Source organism: Onychostoma macrolepis, chromosome 02, assembly GCF_012432095.1.
Source record: "Onychostoma macrolepis isolate SWU-2019 chromosome 02, ASM1243209v1, whole genome shotgun sequence".
Taxonomy (NCBI): Eukaryota; Metazoa; Chordata; class Actinopteri; order Cypriniformes; family Cyprinidae; genus Onychostoma; species Onychostoma macrolepis.
In genome coordinates this window covers 31,079,986-31,104,189 of record NC_081156.1, presented here as the reverse complement: position 1 = coordinate 31,104,189, position 24,204 = coordinate 31,079,986, and the positions used below count along the sequence as shown (strand labels likewise).

The 24,204-nt window shown below is 34.2% G+C and overlaps 1 protein-coding gene across 2 annotated transcripts in view; it reads right to left on the bottom strand.

The window, feature by feature from the left end:
- sema6ba (sema domain, transmembrane domain (TM), and cytoplasmic domain, (semaphorin) 6Ba) overlaps window positions 1-24,204 on the bottom strand; it is a 133,251-nt gene that overhangs the window by 13,468 nt on the left and 95,579 nt on the right. For both annotated transcript variants that reach the window (XM_058762362.1, XM_058762372.1), the window contains 8 exons: window positions 22,649-22,739; window positions 22,216-22,335; window positions 19,699-19,787; window positions 18,157-18,374; window positions 6,467-6,598; window positions 5,125-5,274; window positions 3,554-3,733; window positions 221-361 (listed from right to left, as the gene is read on the bottom strand). In XM_058762362.1, the coding sequence (XP_058618345.1) occupies window positions 221-361; window positions 3,554-3,733; window positions 5,125-5,274; window positions 6,467-6,598; window positions 18,157-18,374; window positions 19,699-19,787; window positions 22,216-22,335; window positions 22,649-22,739 (1,121 nt within the window). The remainder of the gene's footprint in view (window positions 1-220; window positions 362-3,553; window positions 3,734-5,124; window positions 5,275-6,466; window positions 6,599-18,156; window positions 18,375-19,698; window positions 19,788-22,215; window positions 22,336-22,648; window positions 22,740-24,204) is intronic.

Genomic DNA, 24,204 nt, shown 5'->3' with positions numbered 1-24,204 from the left:
AAATGTGCCGTACGGGAGACGGGCCAGAAGGAGTGTGTGTGTGTGTGTGTGTGTGTGTGTCTGAAGGAAATTGTAAAAGCTGGGTCACAGTAATTTCAAAGCCGCTGATGAAGCAGTGTGCGTTTGGGTGGCACAATTTACTTTAAGATGGAAAACGAGAGCGCATGTGAATGAGAGTGTGTTTAATCAGTGTACAGACTGAAGGTGTGTGTGTTCTTACTTCATGCATCTGGAGTGCAGTTGGCAGCGTGCGACAGGCACTCTCACCACGCAGGAGTGGAAGGCCAGCAGGAGTGTGTGACTGGGTTTGTCCAGGGTTAGCGAGAGAGGCTGCCTCGCCTGCACAGAGTCATCACCGCACCTACACACACACACACACACACACACACACACACATTGAAGTCATCAATACAACCCCTCATGCACTTTTACAACCAAACATTTCCTAGAACACGGATACACACACTCATTAAAACCCAACAACTTCACATCAGCGTCTCCGTGAGTCATGAACACATTAACATACAGTGTGACCACCCGCACTCAGCAGCAGGGTGAAGATATTGTAACTCATTTCATATGCGAAGAGGTTAGCCAATCACTACAGAGGTTATTTATGTATAGAACATGCAGTATATGTCATTTACATAGTCTTAACGGTACAGTAGCAAAATGGTGTCAGAGAGAGGGTAAACCTAAAGAGATTTTCCAAAATACCAATAGGATGGAAAGTGAAAGTGTTTATTATGAATTAAAACAATATTCCCAAGAAAAGTAAGGAGGAATTAAATAAAAAACAAAAAACATTTCAAACATCCACTCAAACCAAAGTAGTGAATTATTCAAAATTCAACCTTTTATACTTAATTGTGATATTGTGATGCAGAAAGTTAACCAATATGATTTCCATCTTAAAAATGTATAAAATGGCATATAGTTAAAAAAGGTAGATAATTGTAACTATTTTGTATATAATTTTACTAGATAATGTTTAGATAGTACTTTTTATGAATGAATGGAGCATAAAAGTAGTCTTTTATGCACACGTAGGTTGAAAAATACAGTAAAAACAGTAATATTGTGATATATTATTACAATTTACAGTTAAATAACTCTATCTGAATATATTTTCAAATGCAATTTATTCCTGTGACGCAAAGCTGAATTGTCAGCATCATTACTCCAGTCTTCAGAGTCACATGATCCTTTAGAAACCATTCTAATATGCTGATTTGCTGCTCAATAAACATTTATTTATGATTTAATTATTATCAGTGTTGATAATGTTTGATGATTAGTCCAGCGTTTATTTGAAACAGAATTTTTGCGTCACAATGTAAATGTCTTTGCTGTCACTTTAAATAAATTTAATGTAACATTGCTGAATAAAAGTATAATTCTCTGAATAATCGCTGAATAAAAGTATAATAAATAATGAACAGTTAATTTATGTACCAAGACTTAATTTCTCCAGAATGCACTACCTATTAAATTGATGACTTGTAATTTAGTAAATTCCACTTCCTGTCATTTAACTTTAATGTCCTGTGGGGTGGGGCCAACTTTTCAACTTGTGAACAAATTCTTAAATTCTGAATTTCGTCCAGCCTTGTTCTCAATCCAATTCCCTCACTCTCCCTTCCTCTTCAGTAATCTCCTTTCCTCTTTCTACTGTCTGTGACTATAAAAAAAAGTGGCAAACAGCCCAAAAAATACACACTAAAAGAGATTCAGTCAGAGTTGGTATGTTTCCAACACACATTAACCGTCAAGCTGCTAATAAGGCATTAAATTGCCGCAACAACACCGGTGTCTCAGAGAAACTCCCCAACAGTAGCTCTACAGATATCAGACATGTAATCTAAACACTGATAAATAGCTAGAAGACAAATGAGACATATTACAGGAAGTTGTGTGAGAGTTTTGGATGGCATCCAGAGAACACCTGAGGCAGGACAGAAGGTCAAGCAGACACAGTGATCTCTTTGTTTCAGGTGTGTGTGTGTGTGTGTTTATCAGTGAGCGCTGCGTCCTGCTGAGAACCTTAACCGCCACACAACTCGCCTTCATCTCCCAGCATGCATCTCTCTGAACCTACTGTTCTTCCTCCAGACAGGTATTGCCTTTCATCTTCAAAACCCCAGCCATGTTTTCATCCATCAGAGCGCCACACACTCACACACACACACACACATATACACAAAATAATCGGAAACCCTGTTGAATCGCTTTTCCTCCTTTTGCTTTTGAGGACATTTTCAGAGGCGCTGTGTGTTTTCTTGTTTGTTTGTGGATAAAAAAGCATGGATTTATTTCTTCAGTTGCATTTGATACTGAATATCTTTTACTCTTTGACAGTGCTAAAGTTTTTAATCCAGGGCTAAATGTCAACAACAGTGTGAAACTGCTTGATAAAAAAGGATTTTTGGAAATAAATTAAGTCTGGAAACAGATCAAAGGATGCTAAGAAAAAAAAAAAACTCGATCTCTGCTCCTGACTTTTCAAAGACATACTCTGTGTCCGAATCCTGCAACAAGAAGGAAGTCATCAAGGCACGTCCAAAACCAATGTAACATCTTGTCTACTAAGATGCTTTCATCTTTTTGGAGGCAGCATAGATATATCTCTCTTGGGTTGTCATATTCTTAATTAAGGCAATTGTTTTGCAATACAATTTTTCTGAAAAGTTATGTTTAAATATGCAAATGAGGCAGCAAATGAGGCAACGTCTAATTAAATATGCACTAATTTGCATATAATTCCAGAACTGAATTATGAACACTGGATAAACCAAGGTTCAAAATTCATTTTGTTGACATATCAGAATTAAAGGTTTTTGCAGGATATCTCCTTTTACCATTCCATAAATCTGAAAACACTATCAACAAAAATCACCATATTTAACATTTACAGCATTATTAAATTGGCTGACACTATTGGATAAGAACTGAACTGAGCTGATGATGACTACATTGTTTTCTATAGTGCCGCTTCACATTTACAGTTTTTGATCTTTACACGGTTATTGAACAGAACTGAATCGACACTGAACTGGCCTCAGCTGAACAAAGACGCTACAGGTTTTTTTTCTTTTAGACCTGCTTTACAGCAGAATTGATTTCTGTTTGCATCTTTGAATCATTTTTTCCCCATTTATCCCAGTAAAGCTGCTTTGAAACAATCTGATATATAAAGCGCTATGTAAATAATGGTGACTTGATTTGATTTAATATTTATCAGGCAAATGATATAATAACAAACCCCTCCATAGAAACCTTCAGAATATAGATAAAAACTGTAGTTTGGTGTATGTAGTTTGTGCTACTGAAGTGGAGGTTTTGGGAAAACAGCCTTTAAATGTGTATTGTAATTAAAATCTACACATGCAAATTAATGAAGTGTAATAAAATAAACATTAAAATGTATATTTTGGATGTTTTCTTCCACAACTCTGACAGAAGATGCAAAAAACACTAAAATCTCAAAACTGAGCAGTGTCTGAAAAAACAGTGGTCTTGCCTCAAACTGGTTTCAAACACAAAATCCTTTCACCTTTCTGGGTTGTAGCCCTCCAGTTCTTCCAGAAAGGTATTGGTGTTGGAGTATGGGTTCTCCGGGCTGGGTGTGATGAGGAACTTGAGAACGGTTCCCCTGGTGGATCCGAGGAACACCACGGTCCGATTGCGATGTGGGCCTGCCTCAGTGTCCACCACCATAGTGTTCAGCTGGTACCTTAAAAGTGAGGGAAATAGAATAATATGCACACCATTATAGAAGCTTATTGCTTTTATAAAACAGTTACAACATCAATATGATGAAAGACAATAAAAGAGAAATTTTCAGCCAAGAATATATTTCATCATGCTAAATGTAAGCTGTTTACAGTAGCCAAATAAAACAGTGCTTTAAAATCAGCACAAAACTGCATTTGCAAGCCATTTTGCAACAATAATGTGCTATATTTCCAAGAGAAACAGAATATTGAATAAGAAAAAAAAGAAAGAAATGTAACACTGCATTATTTTCCCCACCCACATGGCCTACTTACAATTCTGTGGAATAAAACAGTCCTTTCAGAGGTAAATCAAGTTATTACAATTTGAATAAACTTTGCAAAGAGATATTTTCTTTAGAATAGCATTCACTGATGAATTGTGCACTGAAACATTAACAACGTAAATAGGGTTCATTTTGATCCTTTGAATTCAAGCGGATGGTCACAGTTTGTCATTTAATAGCTTCAAACATAAATCAGATTTTAGTGCTGCCGCTATCCGTTTGAAACATTCTTGGTGTATTATTTTTAATACAGCTTATGAAATAATTAAAAAGGGATGTAAGAGATAAGATTTGCAAATACTCTCTCTCTTGTAGTATTTGAGAAGATTAGGTGCAAAAAGGCTTATATGGATTAAATTAAGCAAACACAGAGGAGTTTCACCAGCATCTCTGACGGCTCACACCAGCTTTTACTTTCTGAGTACTTTTATTTTGTTGTAATCATGAAAAACCTGAGCCTGAGAAGAAGTCTAAAATCTTCATGAGGAGTAATTCACTAACGTTTATTCAAGATAAACATTCAGACAAAATGGTCTGTTATTGAATATGAATCAAATGTACACCAGAGTACCACTCTCCTTTGTGTCAATTTACCTCTAGTTATCTTGTAGGAAACCAGTGGCCATTTCAATCAAATTTTTAAAAGCGAGATGATTTATAGCTATATTTTCCCTCGTTGCAGAGAAGCTTTGCTTCGAGTCTGAAGGCCTCAGGCAATTTACTCACTGCAGAAACACTTCTAGAGTTCAGATTTATATTTTAACTAAGGGTTTTTTCCCCTCACTAACCTTGAGAGGCACTACAGGAATGTTCTTAATAGGAATGCTCACAGAATGATGTCCTTTGAGTATAGGTGCTGCTAACACTAACCACACTACAGCAGAGCTCGGACTTTGATTCCTGATATCTCAGCCAATTTCAGTTTAAGCAGCACGGCTTTTAGCAGACCTTGAGAATGAAGTTTCACCTTTTCAACTCTCTGCAACACACTTCATATAACAAGCATCTTGGGGCTTATTGATATTTTTCCACAACACCTGTGTTGAGTAGTGTCCTCATCTTACCGGACCATAGTCTTGACTATCCACGGTCTGTGTCCAAGCAAAGGAACCGCTTCATCCATCAGAGGATGAGTTTTGATGAAATTCAGCACTTCGTCAGGAAGGGTGTTGGAGGAGCTGAACCTTGACCCCTGGACAGCACATCCTCCAGGCCTAGGAGAGTAAAAGAAAGTGAAAGAGCCACATTCACGATATAAATATCCAAACTGAACACTTCATTAGTGCATTTCAAGCTACAAACCAGAACACTATAATGACAGATAGATAGATAAATAGATAGACGGATAGATGGATAGATAGATAGATGATAGATGGATGGATGGACAGATGGGTAGATAGATCAATAGATAGATGATGGATGAATAGATTGACTGATAGACTGACGGATGTATGGATGGAATGATAGATCAATAGATAGAGGAATGGATGGATGAATAGAATGATGGATGGATGGAACGATAGATCAATAGATAGACAGATGGATGAATGATGGATGAATGAATAGAGAGATAGATGGTACGATGGATGTATGGATAAATGGATGGATGAACAGAATGATGGATGGATAGAATGACAGAACAACGGATGGATGGATGGAACGATAGATGAATAGATGAATGAATGATAGATCGATCGATCGATCGATAGATAGATGGATGGATGGAACGATAGATCAGTAGATAGATGAATGGATGGATGGATGAGTAGAACAATGGTTGGATGGATGGATGAAAAGAATGAAAGATCAATAGATGAATGGATGGATGCATAGAATAATGGATGGATGGATGGTTAGATAGATGATGTATGAATAGAATGGCAGATAGAATAACGGATGGATGGATGGAACAATAGATCAATAGGCAGAGGAATGGATGGATGAATAGAATGATAGATGGATGGATGGAACGTTAGATCAATAGATAGATAGATGGATGAATGAATGAATAGAGCAATAGATAGTACGATGGATGTATGGATGAATGGATGGATGAACAGAATGATGGATGGATGATAGAATGACAGATTAATAGATGGATGAATGAATAGAATGACAGATAGAATGATGGATGGATGGATGAATAGATGGATGAATGGATGAATGAATAGAACAATGGATGGATGGATAGATAGATGGATGAATAGAATGATAGACAGAATGATGGATAGATGGATGAATGAATAGAATGATGGATGGATGGATGGATAGAACAATAGACAGAATGATGGATGGATGGATGGAATGATACATTGACAGATAGATGAATGGATGAATAGAATGATAGATGGAATAATAGAACGATGCCTGATAGATAGATAGATAGATAGATAGATAGATAGATACCTGGGTTTAGGTACTAGTTCATCAGGTACCGGTGTCCATATGGATTCTGGTGATTTCTGCTCCTTGAATCTGCCCTCAAACACACGTGCCAGCTGCTGCATGTCAAACGCACACACCGCCGAGCCGGGGATGCTGGGAACACACAGAGCAGCAAGAGGGTCAAGACACATCACTGATCCAATCCACACCTCAAACACACACACACACACACACACTCGCAATCTGACACATTTTCACAAGCACACACACACACACACACACACACACACACTGTTACCAGAAGCCAAAGTGACATGTCACAACAAGACCATTCGTTTTTCTGGAGCTGACAGACTAATCGACCAATCTGCCTCTGCTGCATCTCATTAGAGAGCGTCTCCACAGCCACTCACATCAGATTGATAAAAACTCCAGAGCAAATTCAAGTGACTCAACGAGCTCACCACATTTACATATGGCTATTATATAGCACATAAGCATTATACATATAACAATAAAGCACACATATGGACTGCTTTTTTGCCTTTTCGTGATGCTTTTTGGTCACTATATGCTTTCAATGTATGAAAAAAATACGAAAAACATCATCTGTGTTTCATGAAAGCAAGAAAAACCTCTTTGAAAAGACATGAGGATGAATAGATGATGACAGTTTTATTTTTTGGGTGAATTCTTCCTTTTAAAAGCAAAATATTATAGCTTGATGCACATGAAACAAAAAGGAACTCATAGATCAGTCAGACACAGAAGGAAACTGTAAAATGAACTGCCGGGATGGGCAAGTGTACAGCCCGATGGTGTGTGTGTGTGTGTGTGTGTTCTGGTCTGCAGGTGTTCACCATGTGTTCCAGGGCAGCTTGTCTCTCTCTCTCCTCCAGTTCCAAGCGGTGGGAGGTCAGATGGACTGTTGAGGAAACTTGGATCCTCTTATCTGTCCAGATTTCAGCTTTCGGCCACAACAAGACAACAAATCTTATCGAAGGCTTGTTGTGAACTGAAGTCTTATGAAAATATGAAATTATCAATTCCGGTGTGCTTTGATGCATACACACGAAAATGAATATTTACAAACTACTGTTAAAATGTTTGGGGTGAGTAAGAAATACATTTTTATTCAGCAAGGATAAATTAAATTGATCAAAAGTGACAGTAAAGATTTATAATTTTACAAATAAAATAATTGCTGTTCTTTCAACTTTTTTATTTATCAGATAATCCAGAAAAAATGATCTGATAAATCTGGTTTCCACAAAAATATGAAGCAGCACAATTGCTTTCAGTATTGATCATAACAACCAAATCAGCATATTAGAATGATTTCTGAAGGATCATGTGACACTGAAGACTGGAGCAATGATGCTGAAAATTCAGCTTTGCATCACAGGAATAAATTAGATTTTATATATATATATATATTAAAATATAAAACAGTTATTTTAAATTGTAATAATATTTCACAATATTACTGTGTTTACAGTATTTTTGATTAAATAAATGCACCCTTGGTGAGCATAAGAGACTTCACTAAAAACCTACCATAAAAAATCTCACCAACCCCAAACTTTTTGAATGATAGTCCAAATAAAAATGATCTTAACATAATCTAGCAAAACTATATAAAAAATTAGTAAAATTAAATAAATTTAAATTTCATAATATATTAGATTAAGTTTTATAGCTACATTTTAAAAGATGATAATCATTTAAACAATTTGAAATTTGTTTTAAAAAATGATAATAATTCTCCCTCTCCTTTTCTTGGGAATATTGTTTAGATAAATGAATAAATGAATGTAGGTTTTTACTTGTTCTCAATTTCAATTTCCATCCTATTATTTTTTTGCAAACTCCCTTTCATTTTGTAAAAAATCCATGACATTTTCCTCCAGGACATGTTATAATTTGTGTTGGGACAACAAATGTGTAAATATTAACAATGGGTTTGATTCTTGTGATGTTGTGTGAGTTGTAGAACATGAGCAGGCTGTTGGTTTGTGTCTGCGGTCACACATGGCCCGTCAGCTGCTCTCAGAACATGTGTGTTTGGAGCGCGGTGACAGATTTGGCGAGTTCTGTGTGGTGTCCCGCTGGAGCTGGAGAGAGAGGGCTTGTCTGCACCCCTCACCTGACACCAGACCTGCTGAGCCAACGCTGGACAACATTTGGCCAATGCTGGGCCAAAGATGAGCCAAACCTCATGGTCCTTTATCTGAAAAGACAGTGCTGTGGCAAATCCAAGCCGTCGCACCTCCAACAAAACTGACAAAGAGCCTCAAACGAAACAAACTTCATAGACTCAATCCAACAAACCCTGCAAACTTTAGTGGATCCACTGAATATTTAAAAAAGCTGGTTGGCTGGTTTTAGCTGATCTTTCAGTTTGGTCATAGCTGGTTTATCAGGCTGGTTTTAGAGGGGTTTTCAACACTTCTTTAGCTGGTCAGGCTGGGAGACCAGCTTGACCAATTTAAACCAGCTAAAACCAGCCAATCAGCGTACAGTATGCTGGTTTTTCAGCAGGGAGGTTACTTTTAAACACAATTTTGTTTTCTGGTGGTCTGAAATAACCTCTGAACTACGACTTGTGGAAGTTTATATAAACAGATCAATATAAATAAATATATTTCATTCAACAGTGACTAAAAAGCATCAATAAAAGGTTAATTAAAAATGGATCATTTTACTCAATATTTTTGCATGCCATTTCATCTGTATTAGAGTACAGTGTTATTTTAGTATTTTATACACTATTATAGTATGTATTACTTTTTGAATTAGCTTTTATTTGCATATTTTCATTTTTCATTTTAATTTAATGTGCTTTTCTATTAGTTTTGTAAAAATATATATATATTTCCATATAGCATTCATTTATTTTTATTTCCATTTTAGTTTTATTAATTTTACTTCAACTTATCTCGGTTTCTAATTTAAGCTCTTTTAAGTTCAAGTTTTTCATCTAATATTTATATTTGATCTTATTTCAATTACCAAAAATATGACTTTATTTCTTCTGTGGAACATAAAAGAAGATATTTTGAAGAATGTTTGTAACCAAACAGTTTCGGTTCAAAATCAAAGGGAAACAAAACTGTTTGTTTACCAACATTTTTCAAAATATACATTCTTTTGTGTTCCACAGTAAAAAGAAAGTCACAGAGGTTTGGAATGACATTATGGTGAATAGATCATGACAGAATTTGAATTTTTGTGTAAACCGTGCAGCGAGAAAGCTCACTTATATATAAATGATTATATATCAAATTAACAAGTTATATTTCTTAATCAGACCCTGAAAAGAAAATGTTACTCAACCCAATGGAATCATTTAGGGAAAATAATTTTGATGCAAGCTTGAATTTGAGACAATATCTACATTATCCTGATGACAATGAGAGTGCAAATGAGTCCTTGCACATTCCAAACTGTGACTAAATAAAACTGAAGCAGATAAGACAGTTCCAGAGCAATCATCGCATTCGGATATGATGAGGTCTGCTCATTCAATTCTAATCATTCCATTTCTGCTCAATTCCGCTCTAATATCCCCCACTAATAGATACACGGAAAATACGGGCTCTGATCTGTTAAATATGGGCTATTGGTAATTGAAGGGCTTTGGGAATGAAGGGTCTCATTTGGAAAATTTGGAAAATGCGTGCAGATTGATGGACAGAAATGACGCAGTGGGCTTGGTGTTAATGGACTGATTTGGAGACGGGCCTGAGCCCGCTGCCTGCCGCGCTTATGAGGACATCTGTGCCAAAGATTACACCAAATTAACAGAGATGTCACTGGATGGCACCTTCCTCTTCGTCTCTTTACTGCGCTTCCCTGAGAAGCACAACCTTAAGATTACCTCAGCTATTTAAAAAGAATTAAGGGAAAAACAATAATGTTCTACAAGTGCCATTAGGGCACTGACACCTCTCTCATTTTACCTCAGCAGGTCACTAAAAATGAAGGTGATTAAAAGAATAGCGCAATGTTCCGACACACTGTGGCTTCATTAGTAGTGTTTGCTAGTTATTGATCATAATTAGAAGGATAGTTCAACCAAAAATGAAAACTCTGTCTTCATTTACTCTCCCTCATGTTGTTTCAGTCCTGCATGACTGACTTTCTTCAGCAGAAAACAAATGAAGATATCTTGATGAATGTTATTCTGGATCCCATTGACTGTAATTAAATGGGCAAAAATCATTGCGTTTTTTTTTTTTTTAAACATGTTTGTACACTACCTTTCAAATGTTTTGCTGTCTTTAATTTTTTTTAATTAAAAAGGTTTAAGAATTCACCATTTTACTCTATATTTTTGCATGCTATTCCATCTGTAATAGAGTACAGTGTTATTTTAGTATTTTTACGTACTATTATAGTATTTACTACTTTTTTGAATTAGCTTTTATTTTCATATTTCCAGTTTTTATTTAATTTTATTATTATTATTATTATTATTTAAGTTATTCCTGTGATGCAAATTCATCATTACTCCAGTCTTAAGTGTCATATGATCTTTCAGAAATCGTTTAAATATGCTGCTTTGCTGCTCAGGAAATATTTCTGATTATTAGCAATGTTGGAAACAGTTTACCTGCATCATTTTTATTTTATTTTATAATTACCAAAAATTATTTTAAAATAATAAAAAAATACAATAAAATAAAAATGATGCAGCAAAACTGCTTCCAACATTGCTAATAATCAGAAATATTTATTGAGCAGCAAAGCAGCATATTTAAACGATTTCTGAAAGATCATATGACACTGAAGACTGGAGTAATGATGAATTTGCATCACAGGAATAACTTACGTTTTAAAATACATTCAAGCAGAAAATGTTTATTTTAAATTGTAATAATATTTCACAATATTATTTTATTTTATTGTAATTTGATCAAATAAATACAGCCTTGTGAGCATAAGAGAAAAAAACCTTATGAAACCCAAACTTTTCCAATGTGCGTTGCCATTGCAGAAACTGAGACAGGCAGACGGGGTCCGAATAGGAGCCATTTTGAGAACACCTCTTAAGCCAATAAACTGTCAGAAGTTTGTGGCCTCCAACTCTAATCCAGCCAATGAGCTGTCAGATACAGTGATGTACAGCCTTGTAAAGCTCAAGCTAGACAAACGAGCTCTACTTTCACCCTGTTCTCTCTGGCTCTCGGCCCTGGTCACCTATCGTCCACTACTTTAAAGGCTTTCTGGCGCCGTGCCTGTGTAACTGCCCAGCCCAGTGGGCTTGAGGTGAACGGGCCAAGATCACCTCATCACACAAAGCTCTGCGGCAAAGCCTCTCGCGGCCGTTTGAGACAGGACACGACGGGGGGCTGAGAAATGAGGACTAAACGAGAAAAATGGACACGGCACAAAACAGGAGGAGCCTCATGCTGTTTGTACTTTGGCATAAAAGCTCAGCCATAACTCTAGAGCGAGTAACACTGCCAGACCACAGCACAATAACTCTCCCTTCAGATGTTACTTCGAACTACTGCGAAAAATGAAGCATTTATGGTATTTAAGGTCAGATATTTAAGAAACACATAAAAACAAAACAACAACAACAAAAAAACTGATTGCTTGGCAACAGTAAACAAATTAAGTTAAGCTAAAGAACTATATTATGTGCCAACTTTGTACTTTTTTATTCTGATTATTACTATTATTATTCATATTTGTAAAAATAATACTATTCATAACTATAATATAATTTGGATTATAATTATTATTATTATTATTAACAAGAACAAGAATAATAATAATGAACAATCCTTGCACCAAATCACACAGTTCATTAGCCTAATTCTAGGCTGTTGTTGATGGTTGCAAACAAACATAAAAATATTAATACATAAATCAGTTAATGTTCAATAATAATAATAATTGTTTCACAAATAATGTAATTTATTATCCTATGCATGGTTATATATTAACATATGGCTTATATATCATATAATAAAAAATATATATATATAATAATAATATCAAGTTACATACAAAAATATTACTAAAGAAATATTGCACTGTTCAGTAACAACAACAACAACAACAACAACAACAACAACAATAATAATAATACACTTTTCCCCACTAAAATATGATTTATAACCCTAAGTATATACGGTTATATATTAATATATATATATATATATATATATATATAAAATAGTAATAAAAGTATTGAGAGACAGTTCAATACTACAACTTCTACTACTAATAGTAACAATCAAATGTAATATTTCTTGAGCCAAAAAATATACTGATTATAAAATATACAATAGAATTATTATTATTATTATTGTTAGTAATAATAATAATAATAAGAAGAAGAAGAAGAAGAAATAATCTTTGTTACTGTTGAATAATAATAGTAATAGTAATAATAATAATAATAATAAAAATAAAGTATTGAGAGACCATTCAATACTACAACTTCTACTACTACTAATAACAATCAGATTTAATCTTTTTGAGCCAAACAATACTAATTATACAATATACTGTACAATAGAATTTTTATTATTATTATTGTTAATAATAATAATAATAAACAATAATAAAAATAACAATTATTATTATTATTATTATTATTATTAAAAGGGTAGTGTGGCAATCAAGGCTGTGTGTTAGAGTGATTTGTTATATGGTTAAGAGAGATTACCTGAGGTAAAATCACTGTTATTGACAGCCACTCGTGGCTTATTGGGTTATTCTTCATTCACATGCAGATAACAAAACATAAACCAAACACGGTCACAATACACACATAAATAAGTGCATGTTTCACACAGTGAACACAATGTCCCCTCAAATGATGTCCAACTTCTCATTCATCTTTATCCCTTTCCTTTCTAAGCGGCTGTCCAATGATTTGCTCTTTCCTGTAGTGAAAAAATGAGCACATCTAGCAGATACAACACCAAAAACATTCCCCTGGAAGCTGATGACGAAGCTCATTTTTATTCTAATCATACGAACACAATGAGAGGTAATCTAGTGAAAACGGCCCTCATCATCCGCCTGATGGACTGCAGTATATCATACTGAACACACACTCATCGTGTGCTTACCCGCGGAGCCTGTAGACTAGTGAGGGCTCTTACAGTGTGTTACGAGCTCTCGGGACCCACACAGAGAGCTGACAGAACAACATTTGGGCTGGTTTTATGGTGTACTTGACTGTTTATCCAGTTATTCAGCACAGAACAGAACGATTCATTCTCTTCATAAGCCCCTGAGCTCAGATTATCGGCTGCTTGTTCTACAGTATCTTCTGCCATCTCTTTTCCTCTCTTTGTCTCCGTAGCCCTTTATTTTGGGTCTACACTATGTAAATCGTCTATTCTCTATTGGGAATTATTTCAAGCCATGTTGTTTCAGGAGTCGTGCTGCGCCAAAGTGCGAATTCAGTGTGGAATTCAACGTCAAATCTTTAGTTTTTAAGCTTGTTCCAGTGATCATTTATACTCCCAGGTATGCCGTGCCACTGTAAAACCGCTCTGTGATACGACAAAGAGATGTTTTATATTTACTGCATGTGTCAATCATGGAGTATCTGGCACCCATTTCGTAATGTTATGCCACATTTGCTCGAAGGGGGTTCAGTTTCCACAGAGAGATAAAACGTCAGTGTATAAACCTCCAGTGAGAGGGTTTCATCTCTTACCTTCCCGTGCAAATCAGCCTGTGGCGGCACTTTGGTGATGGTAATACCATGATACTTTGTGAGATAATCATTGTAAAATAATCATCATAAAGAATCGGCAAATGAGTTTGGACTAATGTTGCATCAACTAATTACAATGGTACTGTCCAATACCATATTAATACACACAACTGTTTTATAATGCTTTTGAAAAAAGTCTCATGTTCATTTGATTAAAAAAATATAGTAAAAACAGTAATATTGTGAAATATTATTACAATCTAAAATAGCTGATTTCTAATTGAATATATTTTAAAATGCAATTTATTTCTGTGATGTCAAGCTTCATTACTCCAGTTTTCAGAAATCATTCTATGATGCTGATATGCTGCTCAAGAGGTTTTTATTATTATCAGTGTTGAAAACAGTTGTGCGTTTTAATAATTTTGTGGAAAAAAGCCCTCATTTTATTTTTCAGGACACTTTTATGAATACAAATTATACATGAAAAAAAAAAATGTTGAAAGGAAAGTTAAAATTGTGAATAGAAAGTTCAAAAGAACAGCATTTATTTGCAATTGAAATATTTTGTAAAATTCTAAATGTCTTTTTCTATCACTTTTAACTAATTTGATGCATCCTTGATAAATAAAAATATGAATTTATTTACAAAAACCAAAGAAACAAAAATCATTTAGATAAAAGTGTCTGGCAAATGCAGAAATGTAAACGATATAAATGGAACTGTAAAGTACCTCATAGAAAACCATGGTATTTCCATCATGATAATAGTGTCTAAAACCACTACTATGGTACATTTTGTACAGGCTTCCCAGGCAGAAGCATATTTCTCTAAATGTATAGTTATTTCTCTTTCTCTGACTCGCTCTCTTTGCACATTTTGACAGATGTCACAACTGCTACTGTAAACTACAGCACAATGTGAGCTGGCCATTTATTATCCTGAGGAAAGCAGATCAGTGTTTTGTCCATTGTTAAAATGTGTTTATGGCGTTTCTTAACATCTCTGATAACAGAATTTTAAACAGTCTTTCTCCCGAGACAATCAAACTCTCACAACTCTTCACTCTGTCTTTCTTCTGGAGAAAAAAAAACAAAACAAAAAAACAGGCCTTTTAGGCAGAATATCAAAAGAACAAAATCCAAATTGCCTTGAAATTGGATTCATTCGTGCTGCTCGGGTTCAAAACAGACTAATAAGAAGCGAAATCACAGAGGAACGTGCGTACGTGCATGTGTAGAACCCTTTCCATTTCCTTCGATTTAGTTACGTTTCGTAATCTTTACACATTTACGGGGTGAATGTCACAAAAATATGCCCACATCATATTTCACCACCAACCAACCAGACGAAATCATATTTTACTTACAGAAAAACGAGTCTATTTTAGGACATTATTTTAATGACAGTTAAGAACTTTCTCCCTCATCACCTTAATGAAAAAATCCCATTCTCATAACTGTGCACTCATTTTTGTGAAATTATCATTATTGTAAATGGTGTTTCTCATTAGTCTCACATTACTTTAACATCGTATGTTTTTGTCATTTAACTGTAGTACAAAAAATAAATATATATATATATATATATATATATATATATATATATATATATTGTCAATTACAAATTATATTTATTTTTATTAATATATTTTAAAATGCAATTTATTTCTGTGATGTCAAGCTTCATTACTCCAGTTTTCAGAAATCATTCTATGATGCTGATATGCTGCTCAAGAGGTTTTTATTATTATCAGTGTTGAAAACAGTTGTGCTTTTAATAATTTTGTGGAAAAGCCCTCATTTTATTTTTCAGGACACTTTTATGAATACAAATTATACATGAAAAAAAAATGTTGAAAGGAAAGTTAAAATTGTGAATAGAAAGTTCAAAAGAACAGCATTTATTTGCAATTGAAATATTTTGTAAAATTCTAAATGTCTTTTTCTATCACTTTTAACTAATTTGATGCATCCTTGATAAATAAAAATATGAATTTATTTACAAAAACCAAAGAAACAAAAATCATTTAGATAAAAGTGTCTGGCAAATGCAGAAATGTAAACAATATAAATGGAACTGTAAAGTACCTCATAGAATACCATGGTATTTCCATCATGATAATAGTGTCTAAAACCACTACTATGGTACATTTTGTACAGGCTTCCCAGGCAGAAGCATATTTCTCTAAATGTATAGTTATTTCTCTTTCTCTGACTCGCTCTCTTTGCACATTTTGACAGATGTCACAACTGCTACTGTAAACTACAGCACAATGTGAGCTGGCCATTTATTATCCTGAGGAAAGCAGATCAGTGTTTTGTCCATTGTTAAAATGTGTTTATGGCGTATCTTAACATCTCTGATAACAGAATTTTAAACAGTCTTTCTCCCGAGACAATCAAACTCTCACAACTCTTCACTCTGTCTTTCTTCTGGAGAAAAAAACAAACAAAAAAACAGGCCTTTTAGGCAGAATATCAAAAGAACAAAATCCAAATTGCCTTGAAATTGGATTCATTCGTGCTGCTCGGGTTCAAAACAGACTAATAAGAAGCGAAATCACAGAGGAACGTGCGTACGTGCATGTGTAGAACCCCTTTCCATTTCCCTTCGATTTAGTTACGTTTCGTAATCTTTACACATTTACGGGGTGAATGTCACAAAAATATGCCCACATCATATTTCACCACCAACCAACCAGACGAAATCATATTTTACTTACAGAAAAACGAGTCTATTTTAGGACATTATTTTAATGACAGTTAAGAACTTTCTCCCTCATCACCTTAATGAAAAAATCCCATTCTCATAACTGTGCACTCATTTTTGTGAAATTATCATTATTGTAAATGGTGTTTCTCATTAGTCTCACATTACTTTAACATCGTATGTTTTTGTCATTTAACTGTAGTACAAAAAATAAATATATATATATATATATATATATATATATATATATATATATATTGTCAATTACAAATTATATTTATTTTTATTATTATATTATATATTATATTATTATAATTATATATCAATTACATTTTAACCAGCACATATTTTACAAGCATCAACATATATCATTGCATATAATTATTTGTCATTTAATTACTTTACTTAAAATTAGTAAAGTGTTTTATTTTTCAAAATAATTATTAGAAATAGATGGGAAAATTGTACTTAATTGCCATGAAAATGTCAAACAGCAAAAATAAAATAAAATAATATAATAGATCATTATTTGTCATTATGTTAATTACTGTAACTAGAAATTTTAGTTATGAAATTTAAATTATTAATTTAATTATGAAATTTTGTTGGGAAAAATATATTTATCTGTCATCAAACTAAGAAAATAATAGTAAAATAAATACATTTTGAATATATTTTATATATTATATTTAAATATATTATAACTATATTATTGTAATGAAAATACACAATAAATATAGTATATATAGATATTTAAAATAAAAATGTATATTGTATTTAAAATAAAATAAATATAAAATTAAAAAATATACAATATCATTAATTTACATTATTTTAATTACTGTAATTAGAATTATATTATTTATTCAATTATAAGAATTTGTTGGGGAAAATATGGTTAATTGTCATGAAAATAATATCATACAGCAATAAACTAAAAAATTTTTTCTGCTGCAGGATATTATTAAAATGAAAATAAATAATATTAAGTATAAATATCATTATCATTAAAATAAAAAATTAAATGAAATATGAAGCAGGTAAGTTCATGAGAAATTCAACTTTACAGTGCCTTACAAATAATAGTAACCAGACAGATCTGGGAATGGAAACTGATAAGACAATAAATTGGTGCCAATATGATTTGAGGAAATAACCTTCTCAAAGGTTTTTGTCCTTATTTGCATCAGGGCTGTTGAATCACATTAAGGTCTCATCTGCATTCATCATTCACTCACAGATTGTTCCACTATAATGCAAATGATCACATCGTCCTCTTTAGGATTCATCCTGTATGAGAGTGTGTACCTGTTGGAGGGTGTTGAGAAGACCCCCAGGATGACGTCCCTGCCCTGCATGCGTATGATGGGGCTGGTGGACTGCAGCAGGTTGAAGTAGAAGTGCGAGTCTCCCGGGATTGAGCAGTTCAGGCGCGCTTTCAGAAACGATGTCCACTGGCGCTCCAACACCCGCTGAGAGCCCCCCAAATCACCTTTACACACACGTGCCACGCGGGACACCATCACCTAATGCACACACACACATTCAAAAAGAAGACAGTTCAGGTTTTATTCCACATAGCCTCTATTCAGTGCTACAATCAAAGTGACTATTCACTGGAGAACTGCTTTTCAACCTCACACTTCAATCGTGAGAATTCAGTTGTTTGACAATAGTGTAAAAACTTAAAGGGGCCATGCTCTGCTCTACTGCATTTTACTTTTTTTAACAGTCCAATTATAAAGTTGGTCAAGGCTTCTTGTGCCAAAGGCTGTAATAATTTAGTTTTACCCAACCATTTTCTCACTTCTATTTGAATTAAAGGAACTGGAGAAAGCAAAATTATGGACAGAGGACTTTTAGCCAGTTTGAAGAAAAACGCCTTAATAATAGATTTGTTTATTACAAACATGCAGTTTTTCACTCCATAAGATGTTAACTGATGGACTGGAGTGGTGTGAATTACTTGTAGATTATTGTGATGTTTTTATCAGTTGTTTGGACTCTCATTCTGACGGCACCCATTCACTGCAGAGGATCCATTGGTAAGCAACTAATGTAATGCTACATTTCTCCAAATCTGTTCTGATGAAGAAACAAACTCATCTACATCTCGGATGGCCTGAGGATGAGTACATTTTTAAGCAAATTTTAATTTTTGGGTGAACCGGTCCTTTAAATTAAAAATGCCATTGCTAACAGACCTTTACAGTACTGTACCTTAAATATGCAAATGACCTCTGTTATGATTGGCTGACCTCAGAGTACTGGTTAGTGCACTATCAAGATCCTCAATACTAAACTGTCATTGATAGATATACATGGGCAGTCATATATTGATGTGCGTATGACATTACAACCTTGATTAATTATTATTAAAGCAGCTTAATTTCAATAAATGGCAAGAAAGGACTGTTGGGGTCAGTAATTTTTAAAAAGAAAATAATACTTTTATTCAGCAAGAATGCGACAAATTGATCAAAAGTGACATCAAAGACATTTATAATGTAAAAAAAAGATTATTTTTAAACATTGATAATAATAAGAAATGTTTCTTCAGCAGTAAAATCAGCATATCAGGATCATGTGACACTGAAGGATGGAGTAATGATGCTGAAAATTCAGCTTTGATCACAGAAATAAATTACATTTTAAAATGTATTCGAATAGAAAGTCATTAGTCATTTTAAATTGTAATAATATTTCACAATCTTACTATTTTTACTGTATTTTTATCAAATAAATGCAGCCTTGGTGAGCAGAAGAAACTTCTTTCAAAAACAATCAATTTTACCAACCCCAGACTTTTGAACAGCAGTGTAAATCTCCGCCTGTACTTTTCTTTCTTACCTTCTCCAGATAGTTGAACTCCATGGCCATCTCCCTGAAGAAGAAGTAGATATGAGGCCCCCATTCCACGGCGCTCACAAAATAAGGCTCTGTAAGACACACACAAACACAGGCTTTAATTTTACAGTCTGAGGGCATCCTATGGAGAAATTGCAGCTCAAATAAGTAAACACTCATCAGTCATTATAAAGACATTTCATCTGAACAAACAACATATGCACAGTCCCAGAGGGAGGCGGGGAGAGAAAGAGATATACAGCGAGAGAACCGAATGAGGCAGAGATAGTCCTCATAAAACATGCATGTCCTCTTAAATAAAGCAAAGAGAGTGAAGAGAGGACATTCAGAGGTCTTGGCCTCTCCTCTCTCTCTCCTTGAGCGGTGTGTGTTTTAGAAAGCAGACGCAGGTCTTTGTGGCTCTGAACGGGATGTCGGCCTCACTCCCTCAATGATTCTTTTATAGAGATATTCAACTCATAGCTCTCCAGTATTCAAAGTTCAAACAGACAGCTCTAAATTATACACACATCCATCTAGTCTCATCTGAATGAGGCTCTAAGAGCTCCGTGCTGTTTCCCGTGGTTACAAGGTCTCACATATTTGTCAAAAAACAACTCAGGTAAAAAAAAAATTTGGTTTTGTTAGCGCTCTCGGTGTGTCTGGTGTGAAATCACACTCAGAATTCAGTGCTGTGAGCTGCTTCCTGAAACTATTTTGAAATCTACAAAACAAACCCTACTTCAGGCTGACAGGTAGATTGCAGAGTGACACGAATGCGATTCATTTTTACTAAACTGAAAAAACGGACTTTAAAAGGAATAATCCAGGTTAAGTGCAGCTTTTGACAGTGATGCCACAGAAGAACCTTACAGTGAACAGTTCTTTTTAGTGTGAAGAAAATTTTTATTATCTGAAGAACCTTTTTCCACTATGAAGAACCTTTTGTGTGACGGAAAGGTTCTTTGGATGTTCTTAAAGGAACCATTAATGCCAATAAAGAACCTTTATTTTTTAAGAGTGAAGTAAACCAGTGATACTATAGAACAGGGTTCCTCAAATCTTACCCTGGAGGTCCAATCCACTGCAGAGTTTAGCTCCAACCCTGATCAAACTCACCTGTCTGTGATTTTCTAATGATCCTGAAGACATTGATTAGCATGTTCAGGCGTGTTTGATTAGGGTTACAGCTAAACTCTGCAGGAAAGTGGATCTCGAGGTCCAGATTTGAGGAGACCTGCTATAGAAGGACCATTTTTGGTTCCCCAAAGAACCTTTCAGTGAACAGTGCCTAAAATAACAGTTTTTTTCTAAGTGTGAAGAACATTTTGAAATTCTAAAGAACATTTTTTTCCATAATAAAGAACCATTGGTGGTATTGAACATTTCCATGTATGTTAAAGGTTCTTCATGGAACCATCATCAATACTAATAAAGAAGCTTTATTTTTAAGAGTGTAGCTAAGAATGTCTGAGGATGGTCAGCTAGTCAGCTAGAACAAAAAGTTCCCTTTTTTTATTGTAAAACATAGTCATTTAGCTTATTTCTGTGTTGAATATTTGTCAGTTGTCCTATTGAAAGGCCATTTAGTGTCCAAAATATCATGATGTTAAAACCGCTTCTGATCATGTCTAGTTAGTAGACATGAAACAGTCTAATTATACAGGGCTTTTTAAAAATCAGACATCCCACTGACTAGTTGACGTTGAAAATATGTAGTTTTGCACATCCATAAACTTCAGTTTAAATGGAGCTGAGCTTTGATAACTCCTACAGGAATTACTTTGGTAATGCCAAGCCATGTAAAAATAATCTAGTCACAATTAATTGCATATATAAATTTTTGATGAGAAAAGTCCCTAATCAAGATTTAAAAATTACACTAGTAATGGGGTTGGCAACATTTTGGCATCATGTTAATGTTTTTGAAAAATGCTCATGAATGCTTTACTAAATGAAACAGTAATATTGTGAAATATTACTACAGTTTTTTAAATAGCTGTTTTACATTTGAATATATTTTAAAGTGTAATTTATTCCTGTTATGCAAAGTAGAAATTTTTGCATCATTACTCCAGCCTTCAGTGTCACACGATTCTTCAGAAATTATTCTAATATGCTGATTTGCCGCTCAAGAAACATTTCCTCTTATTATATATGTTGGAAATATTTTTGTGGAATTATTTTTTTCAGGATTCTTTGATGAGCAGAAAGTCCAGAACAGCATTTATTTGAAAAATATTTTTTTGTAACATTACAAATGTCTTTGCTGTAACTTTTGATCAATTCTTGTTGAATAAAAGTATTTATTCATTTTTATTACTAACCCCAAAACTTCTGAATGATATATACTGTACATTATTGTGATAGATGAGAGCAGAAAACCTAACTGTTAGTGCATTAGGAATGTTTAAATTCATAAATAAATAAATAAATAAAACATTTTATGCCACAAATAAAAAAACAAACAATGTATATTGCCAAACATTCATGGGTTTTATTTTATGTATGAAACAGTACCTCTGAACCATTTGGAATCGTGCTTGATCGTGCGCAGAGCCGGACTCTCTCCCAAACTGCGGTAAATGACAGCGTCGATGGCCAGGAAGTCAGTCACTGTCCCCGTGAACAAGCTGCCCTCTGAGGTCAAACGGCAGAGGTCAGCGGTCAATAACCAGAAGTGAGCATCGACATTGTGCCACGATGATATATGTGGCAAAGGGTTCAAACGGAAAGTCCTTGAGCTTAACGATGTTAAGAAGAGGTGGTTAAATGCATTTATGGATGCAAATAAAACAGCTATAAATGAGGCGATATTAAATATTATTATGCTGTGTATCCACTAGGTGTACGGCTCTTATTATCACAGATTAAAAAGTGCTAAACAAATCAGTCCATTGTGTAAATAATGTGAGGTAGAGTCATTACATAGCCACAAAAGACAGTCAGTTACCTGCAAACAGAGCCACGTTAGCGTGTTTGGGATCATAAGGACATCGGGCCATTCCGCTGATGGGCTCGCCGACCAATTCCAGAGTGTCTCTCTGAACAAACACACACACACATACTGTTTGTGAGGACAGGATATGACACTCTGAGAGGATGATAGCTGTTATAAACCACACATATCTCCAAACACATTCACAAGTGCTGCTATCATTTCTACACGCTTCAAGCAACAGTCGAGAGTGTTAGTGAGCGTGTGCATGTGTGAGAGAGACTTCAAACACAACTGTAGCGCATGACGATTTATCTCACAAATACAACAAACCTACCAAACTGTCTCCAGAAAGGCTTTCTCAGTTTTATATGAAGCAATAAATCAGTTCTGATGTTGCAATATACTGTAAAAACACAGATTTGAAGATTTAACCACAAAACGTGAAATCTGTTCGCAACAAAAGGGTGATTCTCATTATGTATTCACGTGAAATTTCACCACAAATTAAAAAAAAAAAAATAATAAAATAAAATAAAATAAATAATATATATATATATATATATATATATATTGCATTAACTAGATGAAACATTAAATAGCATATGACCAACTGAACATTTAAAAAAAAAAAACTAGTGTTCTCAAACGATTAATCGCAATTAATCGCATCCAAAATAAAAGTTTTTGTTTACATAATATATATGTGTGTGTGTATTTATTATGTATATATACAGTATACATAAATATACACAGTACACACACATATATTATGTAAACAAAAGCTTTTATTTTGGATGCGATTAATCATTTGACAACACTAGGAAAACTCAATTATTTTGTAATGTATTTATGCCAGATAAATAAATGACTTTTTATCTCATAATTCTGACTTTTTTCTCACAAATTCTGAAAATAAGTCAGAATTGCAAGATAAAAAGTCAGAACTGCTATATATAAATACAGAATTGCGAGATGAGAGAAAAATTCACAAATAGAATAGTCATAATTATCTTTTAATTTTTTTAGTGTGTGGCTAAAAAAAACTGAATTGTGAGGTGTAAACTCGAAATTTAGAGAAAACAGTCAGTATTGTGAGTAGCAAACTTGCAATTGCGAGAAAAACTGTTTATATTTTGCTAAGTCTAACCTTTCTTTCTCAGAATTGCTAGTTTATATCTTGCAATTTTTGTATTTACAGTCTAGCAATTTCCTCATAATTGCGAGAAACGAAAAAGTCACAATTTTCTTTTTGATCATTTTTAGTTTTATTTAGGGATGCACCGATAGGATTTCTTTTGGCCGATACCGATTTTAACAAACAACTACTGGACGATTCCGATACTGATACCGATATTGTTCAGTTGCATAAAGCAGGGCTTAAAAACAGAAAAAAAAAAATCAACTGGTTCTCTCCAGGCAGAATCGGTATTTGAACATATCTGTTCCTGCTAGGGGTGTGCGATAAAGATAAAAAAGGTATCTCGATATTTTCTGGGATTTCTTTCGAAAGCAATAATTAGACGATATTTTGAGTGTGTTATTGTGCTGATATCTTAATTAAGGACTAC